Source organism: Acanthochromis polyacanthus, chromosome 2, assembly GCF_021347895.1.
Source record: "Acanthochromis polyacanthus isolate Apoly-LR-REF ecotype Palm Island chromosome 2, KAUST_Apoly_ChrSc, whole genome shotgun sequence".
NCBI lineage: Eukaryota > Metazoa > Chordata > Actinopteri > Pomacentridae > Acanthochromis > Acanthochromis polyacanthus.
This window is the reverse complement of record NC_067114.1, coordinates 28,055,152-28,071,359: the sequence shown is the minus strand read 5'-3', so window position 1 is coordinate 28,071,359 and position 16,208 is coordinate 28,055,152. Positions and strand designations below refer to the sequence as shown.

The 16,208-nt window shown below is 39.0% G+C and overlaps 1 protein-coding gene across 1 annotated transcript in view; it reads right to left on the bottom strand.

Annotated features, from left to right (window-relative positions):
* The window catches only part of si:ch211-186j3.6 (neural-cadherin), a 416,158-nt gene that overhangs the window by 80,711 nt on the left and 319,239 nt on the right, over nucleotides 1-16,208 (bottom strand). The window contains exons 29-32 of the mRNA XM_051944931.1: nucleotides 12,426-12,553; nucleotides 10,159-10,282; nucleotides 5,503-5,683; nucleotides 1,673-1,839 (exon numbers count right to left, since the gene is read on the bottom strand). Of these exons, the coding sequence (XP_051800891.1) occupies nucleotides 1,673-1,839; nucleotides 5,503-5,683; nucleotides 10,159-10,282; nucleotides 12,426-12,553 (600 nt within the window). The remainder of the gene's footprint in view (nucleotides 1-1,672; nucleotides 1,840-5,502; nucleotides 5,684-10,158; nucleotides 10,283-12,425; nucleotides 12,554-16,208) is intronic.

Genomic DNA, 16,208 nt, shown 5'->3' with positions numbered 1-16,208 from the left:
TCATTCCATATAATTCAGCATAGTCAGTGTGGCTTCACTTGTCGATGGCCTGCTCTATGACTCTGCATCAAAAAATACAGTCACATAAGTCACCTTTATAAGGTGATATTTACTGAACTGTGTTGAACTACAGTCGTGGAAAAAAAATATTAGACCAATTTTGTTTTCTTCAATTTCTTGTTCATTTTTGCCTGATACAACTACAGGCACATTTGTTCAAGAGCAACCCTGTACATGACCTGGTTCATTCGCCCTTCCACAATTGCATTCACCCTGTTCCACCCATACTGAAACAACCCCAGACCGTACCTGATCCATCCCCATGTTTTACTGTAAGGGCAAGACAGTCTCATTTGTAGGCTTCTCCAGGCTTCCTCCTAAACTTATTGTTTAGGAGGAAGGGGATCAACTAAAAATTAGATTCATCACTGAAGAGAACCTTAGATCCCCAGCAAATAGCAACCAGGCTTTCCTCTGGCTTCCATGATGGTCTTCTTCCCTACCCTGTGTGACTTCAGACCAGATTCAATAAGTCAGTTTCGAACTGTCCTTGCCAAACAAGACAGCACCCACTCATTTATAAGGTCCCTGGAGGTCTAACGACAATTCCTGACACAGGAACGGATGGGTGCACGCTCATCTCGTAGGGAAGAAAGACGTTTCCTGCTGCGACCACCTAACAATTTGGTAGTACCATGTTCGGCCTGTTTTTTCTTGGTATAATGAACTGCTGTCTTGGAGATCTTCGGTTTCTTTGCAACCTGAGTGAGAAGTCAGTGCTGCTTATGACATGAAATGGCCTCTTAAATACCCTGAGAATCCAATTAAGTTTACACATGTCAAATGTGACAAAGTATTATGTAATCAGTAGGGTTGGCCCGAATAGCAAATTCTGGGCTCTGGATACTGACAAATGTCCGAATACTCACATCGGATCATAACGTCCGATGGCCTGGGGGTGTGGGGTGAGTCGAATACGCGACATCATCCGACTGAGGGGGAGGGGATATCCGAATATTCAGATCTCAAAATAAATATTCAGATACCACTGTAACGACAGAATATTCAGATGTTCCGGCCTAGCCCTAGTAATCAGCTGCATTTTTTTTTGTTATGTTCATTATTTTCTTGAAGTAATATACCTTCAGTGACACCAGGCATTAGACTGAACAAGAAATTGAAGAAAACAAGGGTGGCCTAATAATTTTTTCCATGATTGTATTTCTACAAACATTTTGACAACATTTCAAAGCATCATTTTTTAACAGAACGAAGCAAATACGTTTATTTCGTCAAAATATTGAACTACTTCTTCAATAGGTCATAATGCGGTAAATCTTTAGGGAAAATACCTGTGATTTGTTCAGGCATTTTGTTATGAATTGTTTTTTCATGTTTCCTAATAGCAGCAGTGAGGTAAAGTTACAGCAATAGAAGCACTGCATATTGTGCAGTTTATGAAAGAAAATGACTACTGGTACACCAAGACAGAGAGAGGAACAGACACAGTCCCTATTCGAAAATGCCACAAAAAAATTACAAGGAAATTTGCTCTCCACACCGCCAAGCGAAAACTGAAACCATATTGCTATGAAGAATTCTGAAAATGAGGCAAACTGATTCTTTCATCACAGCGTATCTGCACATACACTCTCTCACAGAGCAGACTTACCTCTAGTCGTAGATATTCACTCTGCTCCTTTGAGATCAGATTGAAGATGATGCTGCTGTGTTTGCGAGTTCGAATCAAGACTTGAATCCACGTCCTTCGGGCAGGCAGAGGGGATGACAACTGGTAATGCACATGACTGTGGCCATCAAATGAATATTCTGGGACCTCTGGTGTTGGTACATGCAAACACATACACACACACCAGTCAGATAGTGCCTTGACTTGGAATAAACAGAACAATCATTTAAAAAGCAAAACACGACACTTTATAAAGTTAGAAGGTGCTTCACTCCACAGTGGAGTTACCTCACCTCTTTCCAGCTACACCACTTTTATAAATCCATAAATTCTTCTCACATGCAGAGAGAATGGTGGCAGAACATGATATGTAAAACACGCATGATAGAATATGGATGTGTGGTTTAGCTTGGGTTATGCTCCGTTCTTCTTTTTAAGCCCATGTTCCCAGAAGTGGATTTTGTGCATGCCAGGCAGAATAAACCAAGCACACCTAAAAAGTTCTCAGAGCCATTCTTCCATCTCATAGCATATGCAAGTTGAATTTCCTTCCATCTATTGCTTTCACACCTCTCCCTCTTTGTCTGTCCTCCTTGTAACTTTGACAAAGTTGAGAGGTTCAAGAGATCCTGCTTGAAAGCAAAGGCAAATCAATTTTTTTGTGATTTCTTCTAGCCATGGTATATGTTATCCATATAGCATGCCCTCTTAAATTTCCCAAAACCACATCATGTGTTTTACTGCATTTATCAAGCTGTTTACATGTGATTTGTGGATATGAAACATACTAACATAATCAATTTTACACTGACTATTTCACCTTATTCTTGTATATTTTCTTCAGTGTATAAATGTGCTTTTTATTTTCTTGGTTGATTTTCTGAAGGAACTGTTGTGTGAGGAAGAACAACATAATTTGTCTCTGAGTGGGTTTCCTACTGCTACTTATCTTTGTTGTAGACAGCAAATATACATAAATGAAGAGATCAAAACTGATCTACTGTTAGATCTACTGAGCTCTACTAAGAGCCTGTAGTGGATTAAAAACCCGAGTCTGGATAGGAAATGGATGGATGGATACCCTCGGATGGACACGGCTGCATTCAGACAGAATTTCAACCCTGGCTAAAATTATGATTCTCAGAGCGAAAGGTAAAATGATTATCTCCATAATACTACAAACCACTGTGCAGCATTTTGATGTCTGATAAGTCTTTCGAACCCATGGATTTATTACTCCAACTGGACTCCCTGGATCATATTTGATCATCTCACCGGAGCCTGAAATGATTCACCCCACCAAAATAATTAACTTTTTTTTCTTTTCATGCTGGGGTGTTTTTGGTCTGAACAGCAGCTCAGTGAGGTGGTATGTGCCTTTCAGCAGTTAGATATTACTAAGCCACGCAGACCATGATTTTTTTGTCTCTCTCTCTCTTCTTTTTTTTTTTTTTTTTGCAAGACATCAAGTTTTAATGTGTATGCCAAATACTCAATTTAATATCAGTTGTTAATAGACTTCAGCTTAGGCATCTCCAGGCACAATCTGGATCGACGGCATGCTCAAAACAGACATGAAGGGACTCTACTTTTAAGTATTTTGGGGATATTTTTATGCCTCCACGAGAGACAGTAGAGCGATAACAGGTAATGAGGGAAAGGAGAGATGCAACAAAGGTTTTTAGCCAATGTTGAACTGGGTATGTTGCTTCCATCTGTATCTTAACCCTCTAAGCCCATAAAGGGTTTAATCCTTTCTGTTCTCCTTTGTTGTGCCTTGCCAGGTTAGAAGAATATATTAGTTTTTCTTACTTCAAAGACTGCTTCACTGGTTGCTAAAATCATCCATGTGACCTCATTTGGTCACTGACTCGAGACTGTGGCTTATTCACATTATCTATTCATTAATTCATTCTTTCACTCACCTAATTATTTTTCTGAGAATTTGTCTATCTTCCCCCTGTTGACTGTTAACTGTTTGAAGTGTTACAAATGGTGCTTATTAGTTACTGCCTCAAAATACAAAACATAAAAAAATATTTTTTGTATGGGTTATTGACCTAATATAGTTTTTATGACCTGAGAATATTTAATATTCTATGCTTGCACATTTGAGTCCCATATCACCATACACACCCGAACCAAACAAGACTGTAAAGCCCGGCAGAGAATGCTGCGGTCAGCAGAAAGCATCACTTGAGGTGTACTCCTCAACCTGCAGAATGTGTGCAATCAACAGTGCAGTGGCAGGGTCATTAAAGATCCCATCTCGGTCCACCACTAGTCTCTTCCTGCAGCTGCAGACAGGCAAATGCTTCCATAGCCAGGAGGTAAAATACAGAAAAGCTAACAAAGAGATGCATGCTTCAAGCCATAAGATTCATTAACACAGGGGCTGCAAAGGGCCCGAATGCTTCTGCTCAAAGCAAAACTTACACAGTGGCAATCAAGTCTAAGGTGAAGATCAATGCTTGACCTGTATATGCATGAATTTACCAATAGAATATGCAACATCTGCATACAGGGTACCATGAAGCAGATGGGGCTGTATACCACTGTTAGAAAAGCACCAAACGGAAGTGAGCGACAACATAACTAATTAGACTTGGTTGATAAGTTCCAACATTGTCTGTTGTCAACTCAAGCTTTATTCTCTTTTATAGCTTAGGTTACACGATTACAAAACAGGAGGTTCTCACAGTTTACGAGGATGTTCACAATTAGATTGTGTCAGATAGATTGAATACAGGCTTTAAAAACTTTACACTGCAAACTAAAAACAACCATTCACTTGCTCAGCATTCCTGAAGGTTGTAAAAGGAAACTGCCTGTTACATGTTAGGGCCAGTTTACATGACAATGGTTTACGATGAAACGCAAAGGTTGTGTTGTGTTGCGGCATCCTGCTTACACAGAAACTTTAGAATATGGCCGCCAGAGTGGACTTTTTGTCAAACACAACAGTCGCTGTTGTCGTGTGAACGAGTAGCTGGAGTTTTTATTGAGAACGCTGACGTCATGCTGGGCTTTGCACACGCGCATTACACTTAATTCTAGTTGCCATGCATGAAACAGATGACAACAGGAACAATGGCAGACTACTTAGTCGTGTGTTGCTAAGTCCACTGAATTTATTGAATCTTCTTCTGCAAAATATGTATTTGTTGCACCATTACTTCAATCAGCGAATACACATTCAGTATATACGCCAGACAATCAGCCCAGCTCTACATCGGTGCTGTACTTCTCCTGGTCTGTGGAAGAATGGGTATCGGTCACGTGGGATGTGCCTCTAAAAAGTTACATTGCTGACTACTGTCCTGGCATGAATACTACAGCGTTTTCAGTCCTTTTAGTGTTCCAATGGAAACACTAAATTTTTTCACTGTTGTTGTATAAACCCAACGAGGCAAAGGAAATACTTTTGTCTTCACATGAAATGTCGTGTAAACAAGGCCTTAGTTTTCCTAATTTGTACTACACCAAGGAATGTGGTGAAAACTAGAATGCTAGACTAGAAAGGTCATTTGCATTGTTAAATATTGCACATCAATTCTTGTAAAATAAGAAAATAAGTAAATAAAAATAATGATGGCCTCATTGTAACCTATATAGCCATATTTGGAAATGATTTGAAAGCCTATCTATGCTCAGCTACTACCAAATATGCTTTAGTTTCACATGTGGACGTCAACAGGTATTTAGCCAAGAAGCAAATGATATTTTCGGAACACAAGAAAGATTTCATTTTGTTGTTGAAGGTAAAGTCGACCACAGCCTTAAATGCATAAATCCAGACAAGTTTGGCTTACCTTCTTCACACTGGTGTCCTGTGTATCCGGGCACACACTGGCAGCTGAAGGAGCCCCACTCACCGTGACAGCGACCCCGGTGGCCACAGGATGGATAGCCCATGTTGACACAGCTGCTATCGGTGGTCAGGCAGCCTGGAGAGCTGGACTGTGAGTCAGCTGGGGAGCCCAAATCATACAGCTGAAGGCAGGCGATAGAGGAGAGAAGATAGAGGGCCGGTAAATGTTGAGAAGGTAAAAGGAAATGAACTGTAGAGGAATGAATGATGGCGATATGGGGGAAATGAAAAGTAGCAGCGCAAAGATTAACAAAGACAACGGGAGAAACAAAAGGTGAAGAGGTAAGAGTACAGTACATTAAAAAGGACAGAAACTGTGAGAAAGGCTAACTAAAGTCCAGACATGAAGATGGCAATGGGAAGAGCTGCCAATAAGTAAGTAGTTTAAAAAACCGGAGACAAAAAGGCAAAGTGACAGCAGAGAAAAGGGGACTGGGGAAGAAAAAAAGACAGACATACAAGAGGGTCAGTTGCCAGAGGGGGAGTCACGGTTTTCAAAAGAAGGAAATAAAGTGAAACAGAGTGAAAATGAAAGAATGGAGGAAGAAAACTAAAAAATGTGCTGAAGGACACAAGTTCAGGGTACACTGTGGCCTTCTCTTCCTTTCTGCTCTCATCGCTCTGTCTCCCACAGTGATGAAACCAAACACTGGACCATTATTCCAACGGACAAACAGCATGGCTGACTGCACAGAAAGCTGAAAGGAAGGGGGAATCTTGAATGACTAAATATGTGTCTCCAACAAAAGCATTCCATAAAAACAATAATATGTTCAATCTCATCTCTGACTAAGCCAAACTTTATGACTTCTGTTCGTGCCTCTGTGAGGATGATGGAATGCAGAGGATTGTAAAAACTGACAGAGAGTCATGTCACAAGGAAGCTGCTGATTGGCTGTGACCTCCAGCTACGAGGCATCTTATTGGCTGATGACCTTTAAATGCTACAGCTCCTCTGTTATAGCTGGGGTTCGGACTGATCATGATGCTTGCTAAGGAATGAAACACAAACATAAGCAATCAATAACAGAAAGACATATTGGTGTGTCTGCAGCTGATTAGACTGTTTTGCTCAGACACATACTAGTGACACAGATACAGAGTTATGATAACACATGAGTCAAATGCAAAAATACACCTGCTCCTGCATAGATTACAACTGCTGGTTTTAGATGAGACTGTTACTGCCAACTCCACACAGAGACACCGTAGGCTGCCCTATTTGCCAGGATTAATTTCAGGTGTTGAGTATGAAAATCTCAGCCCGCAGAAAGTGAAACAAAAAAAACAAAAATGTTGAAGCCAAAAGACAAAGGATGCAGCTGGAGTGTGCTGGGAAATAAATAAAAATGAATCAAAATAGACTTAAATTTGTAGTTCATCTGTCTCAACTTACAGGAAAAACACACAAGTTTAATGTCACAAAAAGGGAACATTTGAATGTCATACAAAACAGCTCTGCAAGTATGCATGGATTAAAAATTTAATTGAAAAGAAACACATGATTAGGTGTTTAGGTGGAAGTACAAAAATTAGAAAAAATATTGGTCCAGAATATTCTGCAACTGCAATGAGAAGTCAAACCTTTTGCTAAGAAACTTTGCAAATCCAACTTCAACTTAAAGCGACTTGCTCTCAAAAAGCTATTAGTCTAACTGCTGTAACTGTCAAAACCACAGAAAAGCTTCAAGCAGTGATGTTAGTCTGAAAGAATTGGAATAATGACAGAAAGACAATGGAGTGAGTTAAAAACAGACAAATGTGAATGACAGTCTCGAGCAGAGACCAAATTCCAGAATAGAAACGTAAGCTTAAAATTTAAAAAATATAATCACTTGCCGTCACTTTTACGCCAGTCTTTAGCTCAGTCTGTTTTACTCTCTCCATCCACTCATCACTTACTGTTTACACACAGTCACACATCACACAGGAAAGAGTTTAATGGAGCTGAAAAGGCCCTGACAAGTTGTATGTCTCCAAAACAGAAACATGCAAATAATGTCAACCACCTTTACCACATCACAGACATTCGCACCCCAAGTGAAACAGATGATGTTGCTATAGCAACGGATGTGACACATTAGCACATTCTGTGATAATTTAACAACACCACATGTAAAAATAAGAGTAAAAAAATAAATCATACAATGCCGGAACATGTCCATCAACATTATTAATCATCAGTACGCCTACTGTTGCTTGCTCTTTGGAGATTTATTATCCTCATGTCCACCCACACACATCATGCAGACTTCTCTCATTAGTACACAGTGTTTGTTCAGCCTCCCGCTATGTCTCCGGCTAAGGTAAACCACACTAACGCCAAGCCTTTAGCGCTGCAGCAGGAATCACTCATTGTATATGGTTTTATATCCTCACTCCTGAGATTCAACATCTTAATAGAGCTTTATAAAGGTCTACTGAATAGGTACAGATAAATTGTCTTTATAGAGAAAAGACACCTACTAAGACTACTGGACCGAAGCTTGAGAAAATAAATGATGGACTGAGGTTGTTTTTCATTTCAACATAACTGTCAGGAATGACAGCTGTTCTTTCCCACAAAAAAAAAACAAAACATACCTGTAAATACAAACTTTCATACCACAGGACAGAAGATTTTTACAATGCTTGGACCAACAGAAAAAGGAAGAAAACAAAGTCACATATGCATATGCACTAAAAGACGCTTCAGACTTATAAATTAGGCAATTATACGTATTAAACACATTTGATTATAATTTATTAAATAACAGGCTTGCTTATGAAATCAGGTCAGACTCAAAACCCAGTTTACTGAAAATCTGTCACAATATAGCACCTGTGCTAATGTTGGAACAACAGCAAGTGTGTACAGTATGCATCGAAAAAGCAGAGGCCTAGTAATGGAATGGTTTGTGCCGATACTTACCTCATTAATTCAGATATTGGCCAGAAGTGACTGATAAGTTGAGCAGTAGTAAGATTATCGTATTAGGCTCACATTACTAACACTTTTTTGTGGTTGATGTTGTTGTTGTGACCCGAAAAATACAATATCGTAAATTATCTGGAGCAATATCAACCTAAACTGCACAAACCAATCTCCGCTGTGTTGTTAAAGTCCATACTCTGAGGTTTATATGCTTCATTTTAAAGAAGAAACACAACAAACACAGTATGAGCAGATGCCTTGAGTTAAGTTGGTGGAATTGGTTTCAAGAGAGAAAAGTTGAGTTTTGCTGCAGCTCTAGCTAAAGATGCAATTGCATTTGCCTGGGTGCATGTATATTCTTATATCCCTAATTTCAAGGGAGGTTATTTTATATGCAGTTTTGCTAGTTTTTCATATCAAGAAATGTTTTGATAAAATATGCGACTCAGCTTTAAATAAAAAGTCCTGCTCATCTGCATTAAAAAGCAGACCAGGGTTCATCACAGTTTTGACTCTCCACATAAGTTTTTTTTTTTATTCTTTAATAACACCATGCATATATTCAACATCTCGAGCATTTGAAGAACTTCACTCAAGAGTCCAGCAAGATTCAGTAGTTGCTTGTTTCTCTTATTTAATTTTAAGTGGCCACTATTGCAGTGTTCAAAATTGCTGCAACACTACTGTAGCAAAAACATCCTGTTAGAAATTCTGTTCCCTGCTTTGAGAGTATCATAAAAGATGTGGACCACTGCTGCCCTCCTATTCAGCTTCCCCTTATATGGAGAATGCAACAATGTCATGACCAGACTGAAAACGTGTGTAAATGTAAAGGACAATTTACACCATATATGAATTCAGTTTAAATCACAATTGACACTTTTGAATACATGCAAGCACTATGAGAAGATACTTCTCACAAGTAACAAGGGTAATATAAAAATAGTAAGTCAGTAACACATTCTATATTGGAGCAGTAAATCCAGCATCTTTGAAGCACACATATTTAATTAATAATTTGTTACTTTGTTTTTGATTGTCAGGAAACCTGCATCTTAAATAGTCTGCTCCTTTGGGAATCCAGTCTAAAAAGACTGACATTTATGTCTAAATACCGGCTATGGCTGGCATCCTTAACAGTTTTGGACTAACAGGGTCAAAATTTAAAAGTTAGTCACAGGTTTATTTGATGTCAAGCTAAAAAATGTTGCATTAAAGGCTATTTTCACCTACATTTTAGGCTTTAGAAGGCAGCAAGTTCACACAAGGCCATCAAACCAGAGTCCTGTGTTCATACAGAAGTGATTTGGGTTTAGTTGGGGTTGGGCTCAGATTGTCATGGTTGAGCATGGAGTCCTTGACTTTTTAACTCCAACAGAGCAACAGAAGGTTACTTCAAAGTACTGACTTGAAGTCAGACTGGGCATGAGTGGAAATGTTCCTATTCCATTTCACTCTTAAAGTGAATGTGTGTAGCATTTGAAAATGCTTTGAGGTTCTAGTTAAAAGCGTAAAAACCTCTCTTACGTGGCACAAGGGTACTGTGAATGTTGGAACTTGTTATTAATCCATTTATCAGCTCGAATGCAGGTGTGAGTTTGCGTTTGCTTGCATGCTAGTGTGCTAATGGTTGTGTGGTTCTGTATGGGTGTGTATGGGCGCCACAGTATTCTGGTGTGTTACCTTGCTGTCCACGATGAGGTTACGGATGCAGCCGGTGAAGTGTTTGTGCTGAAGCTGAGGGTAGATGTAGGGGATGTCCTCGTTCACACCGCCGAGCTGGAGCACCTGACTCATGTTGAGATGTCTGAAACAAACAGAGATGTGGATACAATGGTCTGTATTTATATAGCGCTTTACTATACCTGAAAGATACCCAAAGTGCTTTACATTTTATGTCACATTCACCCATTCACGCACATATTCACACACTGATGACAGAAGCTGCCATGCAAGGCGCTAACCACGACCCATCAGGAGCAATTAGGGGTTCGGTGTCTTGCTCAGGGACACCACGACATGAGCTCTCTGGGCCAAGGATCGAACCGGCAACCCTCTGGTTGTAAGATGGCCACTCTACCCACTGAGCCATGCATATACCAACTAGCACAACTAATACATGCAGGGGACAGTTGTCAGAAGGATGGGAAAATTCTAAGAAAGAAAATGTTGAAATGCAAATCTATTACATTTTATGACACTGTTGCTAACATTTTTTTTGCAGTGTCACAACAGTAAAATGGCAGGCTGCAAATCCAAAATCAAATTATTAATTTGATCTTCAGGTGATGATCCTAATATTAGAGCATATGAATGCTGTATATCTGAGCCTGTGCCCAAAAGTATGGCAGATGTGTATTTGTTTTCTATTAGCAAAACTAAAGTAGTGTTTTCAGTGTAAATACTCTGGAACTATAGCATTTTGTAACTTGAATTTAATAAGGTTTTTGTTCTTTCACTAGACATTTTAGACATGAACCATCATTTATATCTAAGACTGAATATCTTACAAATATTTGGAGGGGCTCCATTTCATATGTGGTCAAAACTACAACACTGCATGACTGATGCATGGCTCTGTCAACTGGTGAAGTTTGTGAATTTTTAGACATTTTGTGAGTTCACGGTGATCTTTGACCTTTCACTATAAAATTCTAAACAATCCACGCTTGAGTTTAAGTAAACATTTGTGCCAGATGTAACAAAAATCACTCAAGGCATTCAGAGATTTTTTCACAAGAATGGGATGGACATAAGGTCACAGTGACAATTCACCTTTGGCCTCGAACATCTAATCAGTTCCTCGAATCCAAGTAGAATTTGTGCCAAATTTGAATAAATTCCCTCATGGCATTGAAAAGGGATCTCAGTCATGAAAAAAGACTGGACTCAGTACTAATATGCTACAAGCAAAGGAGAGCTGTCTCCATTCAAAATTTGATATAAGCAAACATTAAGAGCGATCTTGGTCACCTGCTCGCCTACTTCCACACAGAAATTAACAAAACACACTTTAATAACTATTTTTAATAAGTGCAGACATGACATACTAAGCACAAACTATGATTAAACAAATTCTATTTAATAATTAGTTTGCAATATATTGCAAATTCGATTTATGTTTAACGTGTTTAAGGAGCTTCTGTTTATTTTTCTTTTAAATAACTGAAACAGCAGTGATTTAGCACACTGCAGTAACCACATTCAAAATTTGATTCAAATCTGCAACGGAAACAAGAAAGCATGCCTTTCTTTGACTAGTTCCATTTTAAAATGGAACCTAACCACTAACCTACAGTTAGTGGTGAGAGTGTGTGTGCGTGCGTGTGTGTGTGTGTACGTGTGGGCATACGTGTGTGTGTGTGTGCGTGTGTGTGTGCTCAGGTGCTGGCTATACTTGTGGGGACCTAATGTCCCCACAACTGTAGGAAAACCAAAAACAATGTCACTTGTGGGGACCTCATTTCGGTCCCCACAAGTTTAAACAGTGTTTTCTTGGCCATGTTGTTGTTACTGATAAAAGCAAAAGTGCAAAAAACGTTTCTTTAGGGTTAGGCATTGTTTTGGTCTGGCTTAAGGTTAGGGTTAGGGTAAGGGTTAGGGGTTAGATATGAATGGGAATCAATGGTATGTCCCCACAATGATAGAAAAACACAGTATGTGTGTGTGTGTGTGTGTGCATGTGCAGTCATGTGCATATATGTATGTAGAGGGAGGGAGGGATGGGTTTCCTTGTTTTTAATATTTTTAAATGTTGTAAAGCACTTTGTGTTGCATTTACCGGTATGAAAAGTATTATAAAAATAAAGTTTGATTTGATTTGAATTGAAAAACGAGAATGTATACGTACATGGTCCAGACTAAAAGCAAATTGAACAACGCAACACGTAAAGTCACACTTGTTACAAAAATTGAGGCACACATGTGTCTGTTCAGGTGTTTGTGTGTACCTGTCAGTGTTGGGTGTAACACCCATCACCTCACAGGAAGAGTGGTCTTCTGTTGTCAGCCAGCTCCCCAGACCCTCCATTTCCATCACTGCTGCACCTGAACATCGATCCAGGGTGAAACGTACTTCCTGAAGTGAAAAACAAATCAGGACATGTTGTATAGAAATAATGTCAGAGACAGTTTATTTATGAAGGCCTTGTTTATCTGCATTATGAGGGTCTTTTCTGTTGCTGTCAAGTGATCTCTGAGCATTATTGCTGTAGCGGAAGCAGAGTCTGACTCACAGTTCTTTCATTAGTGGTTAATACTGCACTGTTGTCAGTGACGTCTCTTGTTCATGCATGCACATTAATGAGACTTCACATCTCGAACTTGTAAACTTATGCACTTGGTGTCTTAACAAGTAATGAAAAATGTGGTTAAGCAACATTCATGACAACCTATACATCCAGTGCATGACAGCTCCCATCACACTTGCTATGATGCACTTAGACAGTATAATAATACAGTCTTTAAAAGGACGGCAGTGTTTTCTGTGAGAATTTAGTCTATTGGCTCACACATCCTAAAAATTGGCATGAAAATCATCGAAATGACTCTGTGTATGTGCCAGTTTATTTAGCATACAGTTCCAGCCATTAGTGTGATAAAACTCAGCACCCGTGAATTTACTTTTTACACATCTGTGGCAAAAGCTTTTGTATTTGTGTTGTCAGGACAGATAAGAGAAATGTTGTTATTGTTATGTTTAATATGTCCAACAACTGAAAGTTTTGTGGTTATTCACTCTGAGTGAAAACATACCAGCTGTGGAAGATTACAAAAAAGGTTTTCTAACTGGATAATGCTAGTTACACATGGTTTATGTGTTGGGTCACATGAAATAGCATGTTTGCTTTGTTTATTCTTTTGTATGAGTGTTCCAGTTCACATCAACCAAAGTCTTCATTGCACAACTATGTCATATACTACAACAGCTGGAAACTAACTGTTGAAGATTAGTGAACAAAATTCAGTTTGAGATTAATCAGCACCCAATAATTAATACAGTATATAGCTATTTTTTATACTTCATTTTTGCAGTTTTAATGACAAAAGACGACCTATCTACTGAGTAAAACATAGGAACAAAAAATTAATTCACACTTCAAGACCTGTTTTAAGATCTTTAAGTCCTGCTGGTGGATATTGAGAAGCAGTTGTTCAAGTTTTCCTGAAAAGTAATTGGTTGGCAAATGCTACTAAAATAACTAGAAAAGCACTGAGAGAATGCAGTACTCCACCAAGGCTGTTCATTCTATAATGCATCATTTTATTCAGAAAATAAGCATTTGCTTCTAAGTTATTGATGATCAGAAATCACGACAGCATAGAATGAAGCCATTTAATAAACACTACCAGTCAAAAGTTTAGACACACCTCCTCATTCAATGCCATTTATTTATTTGTACTGTTTTCTATATTGTGGATTAATATTGAAGACTAACACTTTTTTGTACACAACATAGTTCCAAATGCACTCTTTTTTTGTTTTTATGTCTTCACTATTCATCTACAATGTATAAAATAGTAATTGAATGAGAAGGTGTGTCGAATTTTTTAACTGGTGTAGATGTACCCACAAACAAAATGACTTTGCACTGAGCACAGGCGTGTAATGCGTGTGTATGTTATGTACAGATACCAAATCGTGCGCTCTAAATATGTAGCGGGTGGCAGGAATTGTTTGGATTCAGAAACACCTCTGCATCATTTCCGATGGAAAAATCCCGATAAGTTGATTTGTCGCTTGTATTCACAGTTACAGTGATGCTGTGCTGCTATCTCGCAATAATACAGAAATTTTTAACAAGTCCGTGGATCCAGACTATAATCTGGATCACTGCTGCCAAAATCTAATCACTTGGTCCTTGTGTCATTCCTGACACTTCCTGAAAATTTCATCCAAATCCGGTAGTCCATTTTTGACTAATGTTGCTAGGAGACAGACAGAAAAAGGTGCACCAATTGTCACATAACTTTGCCGTGTTTTTTTGGCGGAGTAAAAAGGTTTTGTATACATGGGGGTTTGGCATGCTTTTACTCCTTACAGTTACACGACAGAGTCACATTTACAACTTCAAGCTTTTTATGTGGCCTTAAAACCAGGTGCAACCCAGTGCCTCAGCACATACACTATAAATTCTTGCCAAGGACCACTTGCTATGTATCTTCTGCCGACTGTGTTATCCCACATTTTATGTCCTTCTCTCCACCTCAACAGTAGGTATAATAAAATAAAAAAAACAGCTAATTGTTCAGAAAGATCAGTTCAGTTGATTATGTCACATAAACAGTGGCTGGTTGCAGGATTAAATGTTAATACACACTTCATATATCAACATCTGACACCCACAGGAGGGAAACACTTATTTACAAGTTTCCAGACTGTGGTTTCAGATGGCTTTACTTATCTATCAATGGCTATAATTCCTTAAGAAGTACAATGAGACAGTGTTTGTTTCTTGGCTGTTGAATTGCACAATAAATCTCCTGACAGCAGTACTGTCCTTGCTGAGTTGGATTCATGCTGTCACACGAGCAGGTTGGACGAGCTGCTGCTGACTATCCATGACAAATGAATAGATTCACACATGATTTAGAAAAATACAATTGTGATGCAAAATAATTCCAGTTGTAATAACAAAAGTCTCAGTGTATTCTGGCATTCATGCAATTCAGAATAATGCCAGTCTTGGTGCATGCATTCATTTGGCTGCTCTCAGTTTCAGTCCTGAGTAAATGTACTCTGTGTTTACAAATGTATAGAAGTCAAGCTGACCCGGCAGCTGTTTTCATTCAAATTAAATTTAACAAACAAAAAGATGAACAAAAGTGGTGTGTTTTTGTCACAGTGATTGTGTGGTATCGGATTGACCAGTTTGGTAAAAGAAACAAATTTCACACATATTTCAGTCACAGATCTAGTAGCAAGGCAAGCTTCCTGATGGTATTACTTTGCTTAATAAAGTAGTGAGACCTAGTGTAAGGTGGTGTGTGTGTGTGTGTGTGTGTGTGTGTGTGTGTGTGTGTGTGTGTGTGTGTGTGTGTGTGTGTGTGTGTGTGTGTGTGTGTGTGTGTAAGGGAGCATTATAGGTCTCCATCCATCCATTCTCTATAGACCGCTTTATCCTCAATAGGGTCGCAGGGGATGCTGGAGCCTATCCCAGCTGACTCGGGCAAAGGCAGGGGACACCCTGGACAGGTCGCCAGTCTGTCCATTATAGGTCTGTGCCAGCTAAATTAAGCAATTAATAACTTAAGGGTAACATGAGTGTAGTTTTTCAATTTTAGGTTTTAAAGAGGCGTCTGATGGTGCTAAGTATGGAAGGGCTTTTATCCTATAGAGTACAGACAAAAATCTGACTTGTGTGCTTTTACTGAAGTGGTCCTCGATTAAATGAGTTTGGGACATCGGGATGAAAGACAGCTGAGACGCAGCCAATCCTGCAACTTTTAGGTGTCTTAAGCTCATAATGAGACTGTGAAGCTTGAGGCTATCAGTGTGGATTATATCAAAGCCTCTAAAAAATAGAATCAGCCACTGTCTTGTTGATATTTAAGAGGGGGAAACCACTGGGAATTGGAATCCTTGGAGGTAAAGAGCTGCAAGCGGTTCTCAGTCAAATGAAGATTAGCTTAATTTCACTCTAATTGAATTCACTTGAAATTATCCTGGGCGGAGAATGTCAAAGGAGGACTATTGCAATCATTCGTCTCACTCTTACCACAATTATCTCCTT